Source organism: Pipistrellus hanaki (genome assembly GCF_964339955.1).
Source record: "Pipistrellus hanaki genome assembly, chromosome: 8".
Classification (NCBI taxonomy): Eukaryota; Metazoa; Chordata; class Mammalia; order Chiroptera; family Vespertilionidae; genus Pipistrellus; species Pipistrellus hanaki.
The window spans coordinates 68,239,115-68,258,592 of record NC_140510.1 but is presented as its reverse complement, the minus strand read 5'-3'; the positions used below and the strand labels follow the sequence as shown (position 1 = coordinate 68,258,592).

The window sequence follows — 19,478 nt, the reverse complement described above, 5'->3', positions numbered from 1 at the left end:
TGCTGGTAGCAATCCTCATGGAGGTAAAAATCCGGCCTGGTGGTGTTGGCTCCATTCCTTACAGTCATTAGGATGCAAGTTGGAACAGGTGAGTAAAATGGGAAATGAAATCCTTCGTTTGATTTTATTTAGAAAGTAGCTATAGATCTGGTTCAGAATTCTTAAAACAGAAGATCTTTAAAGTTCCTTCATTACTTTAAAAATTCATTGATAAATATTCAATGTAATCAATCAAGAAGGTGAATTTACTAAAAGTTTATATGCTAAAACTCGCAGGGAAAGTGCAGATTATTCAAAGCAGAGGTTGTGGATACTGCTAATGCTATTCAGAGTCAAGGCCAATGGTTTCTGAATCATACTCAACTATTTAGAAAAAGATGAACTGTAATAATACTCAAGTAAAAATAACGAAGAGGAATCAAAAGGGACCTAAGACATCTGGATGGCTCCCAAGGGGGACGAGCTGCTGAAGGTTAGACAAAAGCCCGTCCTGACCAGGTGGCTCAGTCGGCTGGAGCGGCTGTACACCAGAAGAGGTTGCAGGTTTTTTTTTTTCTTTTTTGTTTTTTTAAATATATATTTTTTTATTGACTTTTTACAGAGAGGAGGAGAGAGGGATAGAGAGCTAGAAACGTCGATGAGAGAGAAACATCGACCAGCTGCCTCTTGCACACCCCGTACCGGGGATGTGCCCGCAACCAATGTACATGCCCTTGACCGGAATCGAACCTGGGAACTTTCAGTCTGCAGACCGATGCTCTAACAGTGAGCCAAACCGGTTTCGGCGAGGTTGCAGGTTTGATTGCCAGTCAGGGCACACACCTAGATTGTGGGTTTGATCCCTGACTGGGGCGCGTAAGGGAGGCAACCAAGGTTTCTCTCTCTCCTTCCTCTTCCTCTCTCTCTGAAATCAATAAACATAGCCTCAGGTGAGGCTTAAACAAGAAAAAAAAAAAAAAAGAAAGACAAAACCCTTATAATGTCTAAAGGTTTTCCAGAGCTCAGAGTCTCATTTGCCTGCGTGCATCCTCACCTAAAGTGGGAAACACCGCTTGGAAATACATTAGAAGCCTCACTGGCGTGTAAAGTCCTCGTATTTGTCAAGATCTGTACCTGTGAGCAGAATCCTCTGGTTCCTATGCTGAGCAACTAGACTGAAAGTCACTTAGAGAAGGCTCCGCCCAGCAGCCATAAGAGCAGGGGAGGTGGGGGAAGGGCATCAGAGCCAGATTCTGCCCTGCCCCCCTCCACCCGGGCTGGGCAGTCAGACCCGGGCCAGCTCCCAGCTCAGCTGCTGAAATTCTGTCTCACGAATTAAAAAAAAACACAACAACACATGTCATCCTCCTAAAGATGACATAAAACAGAACTTCCTAACAAAGAGTCTTAAATAAAGTGCGCTGCCCTGGCATTACTTTAAACCTCGTACTTAAAGAAACACACCCCAGCCCCAGCCGGTGTGGCTCCGTGGTGGGAGCCTCGGCCGCTGGACCAAAGGATCCTGGATCCGATTCCCAGTCAAGAGCACGTACCTCGGTTGCAGGGTCCGCAGCCCCGGACCGAGCACATGCGAGAGGCAACCCATCAACGTGTCTCTCTCACATTGATGTTTCTCTCTCCTCCTCCCTCCCTTCCACTCTCTCTAGCAACCAATGGAAACACATCCTTGGGGGAGGATGAGAAAGAATAATAAAAAGAAATAAAGACATACATCACAACAAGATCAGAAAACGTTAGTGTACAGCTTTGTCTTCCAAAGGAAACACCATTGGCAAGATGGCCCGCGGGAGCCAGTGCAGAGCCGTGAGCTCTCGGTTAGCGAGTGCGAGGCCCCGCGCCGCCCGGACGGAGAGGAGGGGAGGCAGTACCTTCAGTCCAAGCCAGTAAGCCCAAATGACAGCGACCGCATGCTTGCGCCTAGCCTCCTCCTTCAAGCGCTTCAGCTCCCTCCGAGCCTGGAAGGTTTCAGACAGAGAGTGAGAGAGAGAGCCAGAGGCAGACAGCACACGACCAGGAGGAGACCCACCACAGCGGCCGCCAGGAGCAAGGGATCCAGGGGGCAGAGGGCCCTGCAGGCAGGCCCACACACCCACAGGCTCGGCGCCTGGCTGGTCGGCCTATTTTCCGTGCGGAGACAGTCCCAGGGGAGGACAGCCTGCGTGGCCCCGGGGTAGCACTCCTGTACCCCTAACTTCCATCCTTTGCCTTTCCCCCGTTCCCCCTCCCTCCGCACAGCCTTGGACTCTGAGTGGCTCCTAAGAACTCGGGGACACTGGCCTTTGCTGCCAGCCCAGGGGCTGAGGTGGGGAGCCCCGGGGCCATGCGATCGGATGTGTAAAAAGGCAACCACTGAAAAGGGGAAGAATAAAGGTTGTTCCTCCCTCAAAATTCTGCCCGGTTAGAAAACGGAAAGTAGCGTGCTATCAAAATGTAATCTTAGCAAAGGCCCCAAACGGGGAAATAGACTGAGATAAAAAGTGAAACAACCTGTAGGTTTAAAAGTCAATCTCAGGGGAACGCTCATTGGAGGCACGTGATGTGAAAGGGCAGGAATACCCGGGCACTGGCTTCACGCTGCATTGTGGGGCAGACGGGGGCACGCGCTCACAACCTCCGCGTCCCTCTGCCTCTGCTAGGACTCTGTCCCCCCGTTTGCTCAAGGGGCCAGCCTGGCCCCAGCTGGTGTGGCTCAGTGGTTGAGCATCAGCCTGCGGACTGACGGGTCCCAGGTTTGATTCCAGTCCAGGGCTCATGTCCAGGTTGCAGGCTCCATCCCCAGCAGGGGGGCACGCAGGAGGCAGCAGATCAAATGATTCTCTCTCCCCGTGGATGTTTCTCTCTCTCTCTCCCCTTCTCCCTTCCTCTCTGAAATCAATGAAAATATATAGTTTTTTTTTAAAAGATAAAGAGACTAGTGTGCTCTCCACCAATTTCCAAGAGGAAACACACACGAACAACTTCGGGGAGGTTGTGGCCACGTAAGACCGTTCTGCGGGCAAGTGTCCCCTCTCGCTTTCCCCCCAGAGATGGGCTTACCACGCTGGGAAGGTGACTTACACACCCAGGACTGTGCTGCTACGTGGCTCCCATTTTTAGCAGGGCCGACCTCTGATCCCCCCGAGGAACCAATACTCTAAAGACCCGGCCCCTGGGGGCACGTGAAATGTTCACAGCGCCCAGGACGCTGCCTGGGGATCAGCGAGGGCCCCCAGAGGCCTTCGTTTCGGAAAACAAACAGCTGGTGCGGAAATGCCTGGGATTCTTCCGTGGCCATCCCAGCTGGCTCTGGGTGGACGTGGCTTCCCGTGAAATCACAGAAGGCCATTCTTTGCACACAGAGTATCTGGCTTAGGGTAACCAAGGGCGGCCCGTATGCCTGGAACATCGCCTCCTTCACGGATTAATACACTCTAGGCCAGTGGTCGGCAAACTCACTAGTCAGCAGAGCCAAATATCCACAGGACAACGATTGAAATTTCTTTGGAGAGCCACATTTTTTTAAACTTCAACTTCTTCTAACGCCACTTCTTCAACATAGACTCGCCCAGACCGTGGTATTTTGTGGAAGAGCCACCCTCAAGGGGCCAAAGAGCCGCATGTGGCTTGAGAGCCGCAGTTTGCCGACCAGGGCTCTAAGGCATGCGTTAAGGGGTTTCGGCCGTTCACATGTGGTAGCAGCAGCTCTACGGAGGCCCAAATCCGACCATTCTCCACATGCCCCTCGCTGCCCATCCCCCTCCCCGTGGGATACCTCCAGAGAGAGGCCGGTACATGGCAGGGCAGGGGGAAGGGGGAAACGGAAAAACTAAACATGCAAGCCCCCGAAGAGTTTTAATGAATCAGCAGCTACCCTAGCCCCTCGTTAGTAAGCACAGTCCCGTTAGCCTATCTATGCATGCGGCAGCTGTCCCGGCACTGATGCCCCCCACGGCTCCTGCCCGCGCACGCCGGCCGCGGGGACGCGCACTGCGCGCGCCCTGCTGCCGCAGTCATCCACCATGCCATGCGAGCGCCGCGGGCTGACGACGGCCCACCCCAGGCCGGGGGACGGGATGCGCGTCAGTACCTTAGCTCCGAGCCAGAAAGCCCAGATCACGGCAATAGCGTGCTTATTCCTAGCCTCCGCCTTCAGCCGGCTCAGCTCCCTCCGCGCCTGCAAGCGTGTGACAAGGAGTGACAGAGCGCGTGAGGCGGGAAAGGCGGCCGCGGGTGTCCGACGGAGAAGGAGGGCAGACAGACACCATCACCGCCACACGGTCATCGCCAGCGCGCGTGCCACCCGTCCCCCTCCTGCACCCCGGGAGCGGCAGAGAGCGCCGAGGCAGAGCGTGCTCAGGAGCTCAGCCGGAACGGTCCTGCCCCAGGAGGGGCCCCAGCTCTGCACGCCCCGAGCCCGCCGTGGCGGGCGGCCGGCCCACCTGCGTCCCGTGCCAGTACGCCGCGATGGTGGTGGCGGCCTCCTCGCAGCGCTTCTGGTGCCTCAGCTCCCGCAAGATCTTCCGGGCCTGCGGTGCAGAATCAGCCGGGAGAACACATGGTTAGCCAACAATGGGAGCCGCGGTGACCTGAGAAAACCCGGAGAGACCGCCGAACCCCCTCCTCGCATGGAGGACCCACAGCTTAGAGGAAAGGGAAAGGGGCACCTGGCGGTATGACGGCTCAGTGGTCGGCTTCGACCTGTGAACCAAGAGGTCGCGGTTCAATTCCCAGTCAGGGCACATACGCAGGGTGTGGGTTTGGTCCCCAGGAGTGGGTGTGCAGGAGGCAGCCAATCCATGGCTCTCATCACTGATGCTTCTATCTCTCTCCCTCTCCCTTGCTGTCTGAAATCAATAATATGTATAACTATCTCTCTATATATATGTAGCGTGTGTGTGTGTGTATATATACAATATATATACACACACACACACACACACTAGAGGCCTGGTGCACAAAATTCATGCACAGGGGTTGGGGGTAGTGGAGTTTGTCCCTCAGCCCAGCCTGCACCCTCTCCAATCTGGGACCTCTTGAGGGGTGTCCAACTGTCCTGGTGGGATCAGGCCTCAACAGGCAGTTGGACATCCCTCTCACAATCCAGGACTGCTGGCTCCCAACCACTCCCCTGCCTCTGCCTGACTGCCCCTAACTGCTTCTACCTGCCAGCTTGATCACCCCCTAACCACTCCATTGCCAGCCTGATCGATGCCTAAGTGCTTCCAGATGGCTCCTAACTGGTCTGGTCTCCCCCAACTGCCCTCCCCTGCAGGCCTGGCCCTCCTCAACTGCATTCCTCTGCAGGCCTGCCCCCTCAAAGCTGCCCTCTTCTGCTGGTGTGGTCACTCCCAATTGCCCAAAACTGCCCTCCCCTGCTGGCTACCGTGTGGCAGCCATCTTGAGTCTACATGAAGACAGCCATCTTTAATCACATGGCGGCAGCCATCTTGTGTCTTGGAATGAGTCAATTTGCATATTACTTTTTTTTAATCTTTATCACTCAGATTATTACAATTGTTTCTCCTTCCCCCCCCCCCATATCTCCCTTCCACCCAGTTTCCGCCTCAACCCCTGCCCTTACCCTCCCCCCACCGCCACTGTCCTCATCCATAGGTGTACAATTTTAATCCAGTCTCTTTCTGCACCCCCACACCCTTTTCCTCCTGATAATTATCAATCCACTCCCTTTCTTTGCCCCTGATTCTATTATATTCACCAGTTTATTCTGTTCCTCGGATTTTTAATTCACTTGATCTTCTTCCTCTTCTTAAATAATACCTTTCAGGATTTCATATAATACTGATTTGATGATGATGAACTCCTTTAACTTTTTCTTATCTGTGAAGCTCTTTATTTGCCCTTTAATTCTGAATAATAACTTTGCTGGATACAGTAATCTTGGTTGTAGGTTCTTGGTATTCATTACTTTGAATATTTCTTGCCACTCCCTTCTGGTCTGCATAGTTTCTGTTGAGAAATCAGCTGATAGTCATATGGGTGCTCCCTTATAGGTAACCAACTGCTTTTCTCTTGCTGCTTAGAAGATCCTCTTTTGTCTTTTGCCCTTGGCATTTTAATTATGATGTCTTGGTGTATTCCTCTTTGGATTCCTCTTGTTTGGGGTTCTGTATGTTTCCTGTACTTGTAAGTCTATTTCTTTCACCAGGTGGGGGAAGTTTTCTGATATTATTTCTTCAAATGTGTTTTTAGTATCTTGCATTCTCTCTTCTTCTGGCACCCCCATAATTCTGATGTTGGTACACTTGAAGTTGTCCCAGAGGCTCCTTACACTATCTTCAACTTTCTGGATTCTCTTTTCTTCTTGCTTCTCCAGAGGAGTATCCTTTGGCTCTTTGTATTCCAAATCTTTGACTTGATTCATGTGATCCTCCAGTCTGTTGTTGGATCTCTGTATAAAATTTTTTATTTCAGTCAGTTTATGTTTAATTTCTAGTTGAGTCTCAATAAATTTATTGGCCTTTTCTAGGAAATTCTTGAAAAACCTTATAACCGTGGTTTTGAACTCTATATCCAGCCTTTTGTTCTCCTCCATCTTTTTCGTTTGAGATCTATTTCCTTGTCTCGGCATTTTCGCTACTTCCCAGAGTTGGTAGGATGGCTTTGTGTGTTTGGTGTCCTATATGGCCCAGTGGGTCAGCTTCCTCAGTTACCTGAGGTAGACACTCTTGGTGCTCCCCTTTATGGACTGCATGTACAGCCTTGTTGTAGCTAAGTCTTTATTGTTGTTGGTATCCCTGGGAGGAACTGACCTGCAGGCCAATTGGCTGTGGGTATCAGCTGTGTCTACTCTGGGATACCTTCTGTATTGGAGACAGTCTTATAGGATCAGACTTGCAAAACTGCAGAAGGCTTGGATGGGGCGGAGTATCAGGGCTGAGCTGACAGTCTTGGCTTCCCGTAAGCCCTGCCCTTGTGCGCTTGCCTGAGTTTCTGCCTGACCTCTGCCTTCCACAGTTACCCTGAGTTTCTGCCTGACCGTCTCAGATTCCCCGTGCAAGAGCGTGGGTGCCCCAGGAGCTAGCCTGGAATTGGGATGGGTCTCTGTTGTCTGAAGCTTCTGACTCCTTCCGATATGGAAAGGCAGGCGTGAAGTGGCCAGGTCACAAAGGGGGCTACTGGCACACGGATTCATGCACTGGGCCTCTAGCATATAAATAAAAGGGGACACTGCTAATTAGCCCAAAATGGACGATGAGAATTCCTAAGTGAAAACACATCCAGCCCGACAGGGTAGCGCCCACTGAGCCTGGGACAGCAGCCTCACATGCCTGTGTGTGGGACGGGGAAAACCGGGCCACAGCCAGACAAGCTGGCGCACAGCAGACAGAAGGAGCAGGCCTCACACTGAGGCTGCAGGATCTCCAACAACCCCCCCAAATCCGTTCCATCGCTTTCCGTATTGTCATCATTGGAGGACATAACTGTAGCTATAGTTTTAATTCAAGCAACGTTTAAAGATGTGCTAATATGAAATTCTCACGTCCAAAAACGCTTCTCTCCAGCAGTTGCTGGAAACTGATCTTGTGGAGGCAGGAGGCCTGGCTGGAGGTGGGCCCTGTGTCCTGCCCCCGACGTCGCTGGGCTGGAGACCCCACCCAGGGCTCCGTAATGAGACCAAAGACCCATCTGCCGGCGGCGACAGCACTTGGGCTACAGGCTCGGATTTGGTCTCTGGCATTTGCTGAGGGAGGACTACGTCCTGAGGCTGTTCGTGGGCCCAGACAAAGCTCATTAGACGCCTGGCCCACGGGCCCAGGTTCTTTTTTAAAAATTCCTTATTGTTGAAAGTATCACAGCCCTAGTCAGTTTGGCTCAGCAGAGGGCAGAGGGAGCGTCGGCCTCCGGACTGTAGGGTTCCAGGTTCAATTCCGGTCAAGGGCACATGGCTGGGTCACAGGCTGGATCCCTAGTGTGGGGAGTTCAGGAGGCAGCCCATCAATGATTCGCTCTCATCGTTAGTGTTTCTATCTCTCTCCCCCTCTTCCTTCCTCTCTAAAAACATATTTTAAAAAAAGAAAGTATTACTTATGCCCTCCTTTTCCCCATTGACCTCTCTCTCTTCGCCTCCCCGCGTATTGTGTGTGTCCGTTGGTTATGCTCATATGAGTCCAGGCCTCTGCTCTGAAGAGGTTCCAGGCATCTTGAAGTAGTGGCTCCGGGTTCAGCCCAATCCACACAACCTCCGACAGAACAGGGTCAGCACAGGCCTGAGTACCTCTGACCCCGAGTGGGGTTAGCAACACCTTCCGCAGAAGGCCTGCCGGCGATCATGTTGGGCTTTGCAGGTCACATGACCACTCATCAGCGCCCCACTGCAGCGCGAAGGCAGCTGCAGACAGGAGGCAGACAGAGTGGGCGTGGTCCACGGCACCAAGCTTTACGTGAACGAACTCTGCGGTTCACATCTGCCTTTGTTATAGGAAATTTGCATTTCATATCATTTTTTACATGAAACTGTCTTCTTTGTCTTCTAACAATGCTTTAAAAACATCAAAACCTTTCTTTACTTCCTGGCCATTCGATAACCATTAGGCTACCCGTGGCCCGTAGTTTGCTGACCTCCAGACCAAGGAGGTGCCCCCCTGTTACCCACTCTCCCAGCTCGAACGGCCAGAGCTCAGGACCTCCTGACCATGTGCGCATTACAGGGCAGCAGAAAGATGATGGCCAGGAAGTGAGAGGCGGCGGGGGGTCGGGAGAGGGAGGTGGGGGGGGAGGGTTTTGCACAGGTGAGGGCCCCCTGCGGCAGCCTGGACTACACACCGCCTCCCTCGCCAGCAGGGCAAGAGGATGTCGAGATCACGCACAAAATTAGTTCAAGGACTTCCTGCTCCGAGAACAAAGCTCTGGAAGAGAAAGCCAGTGAGGAGGAAGCGGCCCAGACTGGGCCACCGGGGCCCCAGCTGGCCAGTGTCTATCCTCCCGCCTGGCTGTGTAGGGCGCAGGCAGCAGGCAGGAGGGACCCCCTGCAGGGACCCCAGGGCCCCAAGCAAAGAAGGCCTATCCCTGTCACTCACCTTCCAGCCCCGGATGTACGACTGGATCACCAGAGCCGAGCGCTTTGTCTGCTGGTACCGCTTCTGTTGCTGTAGGAGGGAGGGGAGGTGTTAGCACACACGGGGGCGGGCGGAAGCAGGCGTGCGGCCCTGAGCACGCAGAACGGTGCCTTCCCGTGTTATCGTTTATTGTATTGTTTATTCGGATGACCACGGGAGAAAGCGTGGGTTGCTCGCTTGGTGCCACTGCTTGTTGGCCACCCATGTGCCTCCCGGAAACCAACATGTAAAGATACCGAAACACACAACAACCTCGAACCACACCCCACACCCCTCTCAGTGCTGCACTTCCCAGGCAAGGAGCTCCCAGCAGCAGGAAGGGCCAAGTGTCTGAGAACTAAAGAAGGCCAACCCTGCCGAAACCAGTTTGGCTCAGTGGGTAGAGCGACGGCCCGCGGACTGAAAGGTCCCAGGTTTGATTCTGGTCAAGGGCATGTACATTGGTTGCGGGCACATCCCTGGTAGGGGGTGTGCAAGAGGCAGCTGGTCGATGTTTCTCTCTCATCGACGTTTCTAGCTCTCTATCTCTCTCCGTTCCTCCTCTCTGTAAAATATCAATAAAAAATATATATATATATTAAAAAAAAAAAAAGACAACCAACCCTTTTAGCCAAACCCCAAACTCTACGAACATGTGGCCTCCGCTTTCTGGAATTAAAGCCACTGTCAGCGCTGCTACAGTAAATGGAGAAGAACCAATGGTTTTGAAAACGCTGACTCTACCACTGCCCAGGGGTTAAAGGACACAGTCTCCTTCGGTCCGCGACCACGTTCGAGAGGGAGACGTCCCACCCTATCTCCCCCAGTGGGAGGCGCTCTGACACACGGAACGTGAGCTGACGGAAGACGTCCTGCATTCCAATCGCATCAAGGCCACTCAGCAGCGGGGCGACTGTGGACAAGCTCCCTAATGGGTCATGCCGTCGTTTTCTCGTCTTTACAAAGGAACCAGAGCCCTAGCTGGTTTGGCTCAGTGGGTAGAGTATCAGCCTGCTGACTGAAGGGTCCCAGGTTTGATTCCAGTCAAGGGCACACACCTGAGTTGCAGGCTCCTCCCTGACCCAGGCCCTGGTTGGGGCTCGTGCAGGAGACCATCCATCACTGTGTTTCTCTCACATCGATATTTCCCTTTGTCTTACCCTCTCTCTTCCACTCTCCCTAAAAATCCATGGGGAAATAGCCTTGGGTGAGGATTCAAAAAAATTAAAAACTAAGACTAAAGGGACCACAGAGGCACGCGTTTCACGGGCTCGCTGGGAGAGTCAGGCACGGGCAAGGGCATGCACAGAACACGTGAGGCACACGCGGCAGCTGGGTGCAGGACTCACAGCGTATCTCCGGAACCAGGCGGCCACCACGATCTGGCTCTTGCGCATCAGCAGGAAGTGGGTGCGGCACTTCCACCCGCGGTAGATCTTCTGGATGAGCGTGGCCAGGTCCTCCAGCCGCTGCTTCCGCAGGTCCTCCAACTTGAATAGCTGCAAGGAAACAAGAGGCAGGCCCGTCACAGACCGAGCACACACCCCTGGCATCCCGGACAGAGGTTCTCGGGAGGCCAGAGGGCACGATGGTGGAAGCCACCGCGCTGAGAAGAAACAGGAGTAACTAACTGTCTTCATGACAGACACCAAGGCCCACAGCCCACGGGGAAACGATTCTGACGAATTCACGCAGCACTGAATTCAAACAGCACCTTGACACCGCCATTCAGATTCCAGAGACAAGGCACTTGGGAGGGATCAGGGGAGGGCTGAGCGCAGCTCAGGTGTGCCTGCACACCACCCAGGAGGGTGCATTTATCAGTCAAAGAGAGGAGCTGGCCTCGTTCCTCTTAAACATCTGCAACCCTTGCCAAAACCAGTTTGGCCCAGTGGATAGAGCGTTGGCCTGCAGACTGAAAGGTCCCATTCTGGTCAAGGGCATGTACCTTGGTTGCAGGCACATCCCTAGTAGTGGGTGTGCAAGAGGCAGCTGATTGATGTTTCTGTTTCATCAATGTTTCTAACTCTCTACCCCTCTCCCTGCCTCTCTGTAAAAAAAATCAATAAGATATATTAAAAATAAAAAAATCTGCAACCCATTCCAAATTCTCCAGATTTCCAAATCGCCAATCAACTGTTATACGGACTGTACTCTGTCCCTGTCTATTCTTTCACGAAGCCTTCCTTAGAATCCTACCGAGTAGAATTTTAAGTGTCTCTTCTTAACTTAAAAAAATTTTTTGAGTGCCTTCATGTACTTCTACATAATAGGGCTGCCTTTCCTTAAATTGTTAAAATAATGCAGACATTACAGACACAGACTGAGTTTATCTCTGATTCCTACAAATTAGCGAGGCGTCGTTGCAGGAACAGGTTCTTTGTGATTTCTCTCCTGCACGGCCTTGTCCGATCAAAGGCGTTGGACGTCTCATAAGAAACACACGCGCTTCTGCCATGACCCCGCACTAGCCCCTCCCCTTGGGCATTCGAGATAAAACGAGGACGGGGCGTTCTTGGCAGCATCGGGGGTCACGTCCCCAAGGGGACAGACTTTGAAGACCCGTCCCCGTGATGACGACGTACGTTCGGAGTGGAAAGGTTTCGGCGGCATACCGTTCTCGGGTTCCGGATGAATATCTTGGATCGGCCGAAGGAATATTCTTCCACAGGAATCTCCAACTCATTAAACAGCACCTCCACACCAGCCCTGCAAAACAATGGAAACAGTGAGCGTTCCGAGTTACCGAAGCAGCTTATCGGAGCTGAAATCACGCTATCAGATTCCCCGTGGCACCAAACAGCAGTCCCATTCCCAAGCAGCACAATCGCTCTTTCAGGGAGTATCCTTCTATCGAAGAATCAAGACGGAACCCCACAAATTAAACCGAGCCCGGGAGATGCCAAAAGAGCAAACTTGGGTTCAGAACTGCATATTCTAAGAAAAGGTAGTACGATGGCCAAGGTCTTGATTTCATTCCCAGAAGCAACACTTGTATCAAATACACCCACAGCAATGGACCCCCGGGCCAGGAAGGGGTGGGTGTAAGTAAGGGATCTATTTTTAACTCACTCCATTGATTCTCAAGGATATTTTAAACATTGCTTCTGCCCATCAGGGTGTGGACAGAGCCCGAGAGAGAGTGCTCAGTGCAGGACGAGGGAGAGCATGGGACGGGAGCGAGGCCTGGGTGTGGCTGATCTCTCTGTCCTGGACCCTGGCTTCGACCTCACTCTTTACAACTGAACACCCCACCACCTGCGGGCCGAGCGCCAGGCAGGGTCAGCCCCCTATTTTGAAGAAGTGGCGTTAGAAGAAGTTTAAGTTTTAAAAATGTGGCTCTCAAAAAAGAAATTTCAATCATTGTACTGTTGATGTTTGGCTCTGTTGACTAATGAGTTTGTCGACCACTGGCCTAGGTCAAGGCACATGCGGGTTGTGAGCTCGATCCCCAGTGGGGGGAGGGGGGGGTGGTGGTGCAGGAGGCATTTGATCAGTGATTCTCTCTCATCATTGATGTTTCTCTCTCTCCCTCTCCCTTCCTCTCTGAAATCAATAAAATGTATTAAAAACAACAAAAGGGGTGACTTCAATGACTGGAGGGTCACTAACAGGCAAGGAGGGTCACTAACAGGCAAGGCCTGATTTCATTCTGGAAGTGACTCTTCCCCTATCCCCCACCCCACAAGCACAGCAGCTCTCCCTGCACATGGAGTGCCGGGGGCTCCCCAGGGTGCGGCCTGCCATGGCCCAGGCTCCGCCTGAGACTGGATGGGTGAGTGCCATCAGGGCCGGGGAGGCGGACATGTATTTTATTATGTACATGCCTCTGAGGAGGGCCCCTGCCTCCCATCTAGTTCTGCCAGCAAAGACACTGACACCTTGGATTCTACCCAGGCGTGCAGACCTGGGTAGAAAGTGGGACCCTCGCTCCCACCCCTGGACTCTCCCTGAGGTTAGTCCTCTCGGCTGAGAGCAGTGGTCCAACATGCCTGTCCAACTGTACCCTCCATGACTCCATACAAATGCACTGATCAACTATGAACCCCTCCTGACTGACCACAGGACAGGTAAGTTGCCAGCATGAGTTTGTAAGCCCTGTTTGAACCTTAAAGAAAACTGAAACTTCTGCCTTGACCGGTTTGGCTCAGTGGATAGAGCGTCGGTCTGCAGACTGGGGGGATCCCAGGTTCGATTCCGGTCAAGGGCATGTACCTTGGTTGCCGGCTCATCCCCAGTAGGGGGTGTGCAGGGGACAGCTGATCGATGTTTCTCTCTCACTGATGTTTCTAACTCTCTCTCCCTCTCCCTTCCTCTCTGTAAAAAAATCAATAAAATAAATAAAATAAAATAAAAACACACCCAAAAACTGAGACTTCTACAATGAATTAAGGTTAACACAGAATGACCAGGGTGGAAAAGGGTACGAAGCAGCGATTCCATCCCATGTTCCATACACTGGTTCTGCCTCGGAGCCTGTGAACAACACGGGTGAGCCGTGTACTTTAAGACTTCACAGCTAGGCATGGCAGACGAGCGCTCACCTTGCAGGCCCTCTCCAGTGAGGCCAGGTCTGCGTACACAGCATCTTGTACCGCTCCAGGCACGGCTCGTAGGCCTGCCGGAAGGCGTAGCCCGCCCGGCGTACCCGCACATTCTCCAGGAGGCCCAGGTACCGGATCTGGTGGCACACCAGGGCCTCGCTGAAGATGTGGGCGGCCTTCTTGTCATTGGGCTTGATGCACCTGAAAGGAAACCAGGACGTTACACTCTGCCCCCAGGGATAACCTCTGTCTGGGTCTCCCAACGTGAGAGATGAGGACTCACTACTCCTGGGAAACCTAGTCATTCCTTTTGAAATTATTGCAAGTCACTTTTGAAAAGCCTAAAATTTAAGACACTACCTCTACTGCCATAAAAAAGCAAGTCCTGTCCCGGCTTGTTTGGTTCAGTGGATAGAGTGTCGGCCTGCGGACTGATGGATCCCGGGTTCGATTCCCAGTCAGGGCACATGCCCAGGTTGCAGGCTCAATCCCCAGGAGGGGGCATGCAGGAGGCAGCCGATCAGTGGCTCTCTCCCATCACGGATGTGTCTCTCTCTCCCTCTCCCACAATAACCTGATGAGTCAGTCCCCCTGCCCTTTCACCGAGTGAAAGAAGTCTGACATAGACGACACATTTCATGATCCCCTTAGGACGCTCAGAGGGCTTCAGGTTAGAAATCAGTCCTGCTGCCACCTCGGGGAGGGGGGAAAGGGGGGGGGACAGGGACGGCACAGGGCCCTTCTGGATAATGGAAATGTTGTGTATCTTGGTCTGAATCGGTCACACATACACGGGAAACTTCAACAAGGAGTACAATGAGCACTCACGTGCTTGGCCATATTTCATTATGCATTTATCTCAATGAAGGGATTAAAAACACGGCGCCATGCCCTGCCGGTGTGGCTCAGTGGTTGAGCATCGATCCCTGAACCCAAAGATCACGAGTTCGATTCCCGGTCAGCAAACATGCCTGGATTGGGGGCGTGCAGCAGGCAGCCGATCAAGGTTCCTATCTCTGTATCCCTCTCCCTTCCTCTCACTATAAATACCAATAAAAACATATTTAAAAGAAGGAACTCAGTGTCTCGATGTCCTTGTACTTCCTTCCTTTTTAATAGGGCAGCACCAAAGGATGACATCTACCCATTTGGGAAAAAAAAAAAAAAATCAGGAAAGAAACTGGTCATAAGGTTCCTGGTTATCTTCTTATGAAACCAGGGTTGTTACCTAATTAACATGTTCTACTCAAAGTGCAACCAAACAGGGGATTTTGCCTGCTCATATGTTGCTAAGGAAATCTTAGGTAAACAAGCCAAACACAAAGCGTTCCTCGCTGTCTCCTGGTAACTGGGCTTTCAGACTTGAGAAGGCGCGTGGGTGTGCGTGTGCGGTGGAACCCGACCTGACACTCAGCTCCCAGTACCTCGCTCCCCAGATGCACCGAGAGCGACTCCGCTTGGCGCCGTCTCCCCCGAACCTGCCGGCCAAGCTGCCCGGGACGCAGGGGGAGCCCAGAGGCTTCTCCGAGTGTAGCTACTGCTCTGAAACCTCCCGCCGGGCTAGCAAAGATCTCCTCCTCCCGGCCCTCAGCCTCCGGGGAGAGGAGGCGGCACACACTCCCGAAAACCAGAGTTGCACTGAGACCCCCTCGCTCCAACGTACCAAGTTAACATAAAACAAACCCAGAATAATCCAACCGTTCATGCAGAATCCTTTTAAAAACCTGCCTATTGCTTATCTTCTTCAAACTAAGAACATACCTTGTTCAACATTTTTAAATCACTTACTTAAAAAAAAAAATAAAGGAAGTTGAGACCCCCGACCCGTACCAACAACCCAATTAATTCCATTAAATGTCTGTGCCACCCCCCCCTTCAATCCCTTACTGGGGGGCAGAGGGGCCACTGGGGCATTTTTTAAGCAAGCCTGTGACACGGGGTCATCTGATCGGTGCGTGCTTTTGTCACCCTCTGCGTGGGCTGCACTGAGGCTGAGCAGACAGGACAGGACTCTCCCCGGAGGGGCCTTCCCCCGTGAACCCTCGGGAAGGTGGGGGCCGAAGTACCGGATGTAGTTGGGATTCTTGGTCTGCAGGTTCTTCATCAGCGTGGCCACGGACGCCTTGAACTGCGAGCCGGCGGTCGGGGGCCGCTTCAGGTTGATCTTGGTGGGGTTCCCCTCGGGGAACAGAGACTTGATGAGGGTGTGGCCCGCCTTCCACATGGCCTGGGACAGGTCTCGGTACAGAAGGTCGTTGTTTTTGTCAACAAATCCTTCCACCTGGTACAGCACCTGTAAGCGACACGAGACTCAGCGATGGGCACTCCCACACCTGGATGAAATATTCCCAGACACTCGCACGCCAAGGTGTCAAGCCACTGGTGACGTGGTCCCGGGCCGGCTCCCTCCCAGTGTCCTCTTTCCCATCAGGTCCCCAGCACGTGAGTCGCCCTCTGATGCCGAATGAGCGTCCAAGGTAAAGGCCAACTGCCTAACTCACAGCAGAGTTTTGAATAAATTCTATGACCATTTCAGAATCTGTAAGAATAAACTCCAAAAATGTTAGGCTTAGCATTTTCAAAGGAATCTCTCTTTTTTTGGTGTTCGAGCACATTTTTGAGGTTTAACTTTTATTTTTTTTTAGTTCACAAGTGCCAGTTCTAATCTGTTTAAAAGCAGACTGGAAGGCCCAGCCAGCATGGCTCAGTGGTTGAGTGTTGACTTATGAACCAGGAGGTCACGGTCGATTCCCGGTGTGGGGCAGGAAGGAGGCAGCCGATCCATGATTCTCTCTCATCACTGGTGTTTCTCTCTTTCCTTCCCTCTCCCTTCCTCTCTGACATCAATAAAAATATATTTAAAAAAATTAAAAAGTGCACAGGAAGAAATAAAGTAGACATAAGACCAAATTTTCATCGACATCCCAAGCCAGCAGCACTGACCAGAAAATATATTTTAATTACATAGGCCAAGGAAGAAAATAAAGTACAAGTTTCAATATTTTAAAATTAAAGGTAGGTCAAAAACTACGTACTTCATCTTTACTAAATACATAATTAAAAAAATTTCCCTCTTTGGAGTTTGCAGCCTTATTTATAACAAAAGAAGTATTAACTACATGCAATATTCTTTTAGAAGTATAAAAATTAACCTATTATTAAAACTGGCTTTAACATTAAAAATTAATTCTCCCAGATATTAACCAAATGAATAAGTGTGTGTTTTTTTAAAGTAGATATTCTCCCATGTCATTTCTAAACCTAAGAATATTGTTTCCTAAGTGATTTGTGCTTTTAAACCCTTATTACTTAAATTTTTACTGGCAAATCCCCTTTGTGTTGATAGATCTTTTTTATAGGACGGCTCAGAGCTTGAAAATAATAAAATCATTCTTTAGAACACATTCGAACTCTGTCATGAAGTTCACCGGCTTTCCTTTCAGCCTGGGCATTAGTGAGATTTTGCTCGACGTGGTCCAGATTCTGTGGAATATTTCCTGATTCTACTATTTACTTTCTCACTGTTCAACTGCAGCTGGCATTCAACCTTCTGTTAGGTTCAGGTGCACACACGGTGGTTAGACCTCGTAGAAGCGATGAAGTGAACCCTGATACACCTGGCATCCATCGACCCCTCCCCTCCCTCCCAGTTAGTACACGACCCCTGACTCCATCCCTGTGGGCCTGCCCTCCAGCGCCCCCTCCCCTGTCGGTGCCTACCTTGCCCACATGCCCACCTTACCCTGCTGCCCGCCCACCCCCACCTCACCCTGTCCCCCCACTACCTTGCCAGCCCCCCCTACCTTGCCTGCCCCCTCCCCGCACCTTGCCCCCCCCCACCTTGCCGGCGTAGTGCTGGATGCGGAAGCAGCTGTGCGGCAGGGAGGTGTCGTTGAGGAAGCGCGAGCACCGGCTCATCCTGCTCTCGAAGTGCTGGTGGGTGGCGCACACCTGGTTCAGCTTCTCCAGGAAGGTGTCGTCGGTGACGGTGCCGGGCCGCAGGCACTCCTCGTCCAGCATGGCCAGGATCCCGTTGGTGTTCTGAGGGTGGAGCGGGGGGAGTCAGCACACAGTCACCCCGGCCCCGAGGCACCGCTCACGCACAGGAGCAGCAGGAAGCAGACAAGCAACCCCACAGAGGCCTGCGCGCCCTCCGTGTCCGGGGGTATGTGTGTGGGGGGGGCACACCCTGTGCCCGTCCCCCGCCTATGCTCCCCCCACAGAACAGGCTCCGGCGTCACCGTGCCCGGAGCTGGCTAAGAGCTGACGATCACACGGTCAGGAACAGGTGAGTGAGGCCTCATACCCAAGGCAAACACAAACGTCAGACACTCAAGTGACAGATAACAGCCTCTGCAACACTGTGGTCACAGACCACAGAGCCCGGCCTGGGCCGTGATGGATCCCGAGCTGGAGGAGGAAGCTGGTGTCGGACGTTTCCAAACGGCCCGTGTGCTCAAAGCCAAGCTCGCTTTCTGGGGAAATGAGCTAAAAAAGGGACCCCGGGCGCTGCTTTGAACAATCAAAGCCACCGGGCTGTGCTGGAAGGGTGTCTGCTGAGCATGAACTCCAGCTCCCTGTAAAACCTCTGCACGGATGTCCAACAGGAGGGAGCACGGGCTGGGCACCAGACCCCGTGATCATACTCATCCCACGAGCTAGGAGCCCACGAAACTGGGCCAGAGACCGGCACCTTCCGCTCTGCCCCTCCGTCCGCCTCTGGGGCCCCTGTGTGTGCATTCCATGAGGACGATCCGCCCCCCCGACCTTCCACCCCGCCCCTTCCAGCAGGGAAGCCCCCAGTGGAACACACAGGGCCATAACACTCTCCGCCCCACATGCATTCAATCCCACCAAACCCCGGGACGTGCGGGCTTGCAGGAGCGAGGGGGTGGACGGCCCCCGAGGAAGCTTCATTGTTAGGTGATTCTGGAAGGAAACGCTTCCTGTAAGGACCCGGGCTCCCACGTGAACTCAGATGGAGTCTCTTCCATCACACACACAAGGGGAATTTCGGCTGAGAAAAATCTGGTTAAATTTAGCGTATTACCACTGTTGTTTTTCCTCCTTAAAGAGAAATAATGAAGTGCAATGCTGTGTTTACGAAGGGAAACGTGTTGGTCATGACTTCCGAAAGTTAAACTCCTCGGTCACAAAACTTACGGGGGGAAACTTTCAGAAAAATCCACTGCTTTTCCGCATGTTAGACTCGCGTTTGAACTGCTTAAGGATATCGGTGTTCACATGCCGACGCCGTTCAGAGGTTTCCAAACAAAGTTCACTTTTTAACTGAAAACTAATGATGCTTTATAGGGGTGTCGAACTCAATCAGAGAAGGGGCCAAAATCTAAAATCCAGCCTAAATCGCGGGCCGAATGGCTTACTGAACAGTCATAAACTGACAATGTCATAAACTGACAGCGGAGTGCAGTGATGACAGCGCGGTGCGGGCCACATTGCAAGGCCTGGCGGGCTGGATTTGGCCCGCGGGCCTTGTGTTTGACACATGTGCTTTAGAATATTGGGATTTTTTGTTTTGTTTTGTTGGTGTTTTTTTAGATATATTTTACAAATCCGTGCACCGGTGGGTCCCTTTAGCCTGGCCTGTGCCTTCTCAAAATCTGGGACCCCTAGGGGAATGTCGGAGGCCCAGTGCACGCATTCAGTCCAATCCCCGCAGGCCAGCCGAGGGACCCTCACCGGTGCACAAATCCTTGCACCAGGCCTCTAAGATACATGTAAGATCTTTGGTTAATCTCTTCCCACCCTGCCCCCTCCCCCCTTCCCCTTGAGATTCATCAGTCTATTCCATGTTTCCATCCCTGTGCATTGAGCATCTGCCCCCTGGTGGTCAGTGCATGTCATAGCTATAGGTTGAATGGTCAAATGATCACTTAGG

The 19,478-nt window shown here is 52.3% G+C and overlaps 1 protein-coding gene across 8 annotated transcripts in view; it reads right to left on the bottom strand.

Moving 5' to 3' along the window:
• Positions 1–19,478, bottom strand: part of MYO1B (myosin IB) — a 129,317-nt gene that overhangs the window by 14,864 nt on the left and 94,975 nt on the right. For 3 of the 8 annotated variants that reach the window (XM_084892122.1, XM_084892116.1, XM_084892115.1), the window contains exons 16-24: positions 17,420–17,620; positions 15,646–15,872; positions 13,580–13,780; positions 11,651–11,744; positions 10,385–10,534; positions 9,018–9,086; positions 4,419–4,505; positions 4,067–4,153; positions 1,869–1,955 (exon numbers count right to left, since the gene is read on the bottom strand). In XM_084892122.1, the coding sequence (XP_084748248.1) occupies positions 1,869–1,955; positions 4,067–4,153; positions 4,419–4,505; positions 9,018–9,086; positions 10,385–10,534; positions 11,651–11,744; positions 13,580–13,780; positions 15,646–15,872; positions 17,420–17,620 (1,203 nt within the window). The remainder of the gene's footprint in view (positions 1–1,868; positions 1,956–4,066; positions 4,154–4,418; positions 4,506–9,017; positions 9,087–10,384; positions 10,535–11,650; positions 11,745–13,579; positions 13,781–15,645; positions 15,873–17,419; positions 17,621–19,478) is intronic. The other 5 variants (XM_084892117.1, XM_084892118.1, XM_084892120.1 and 2 more) reach the window with 3 other exon arrangements.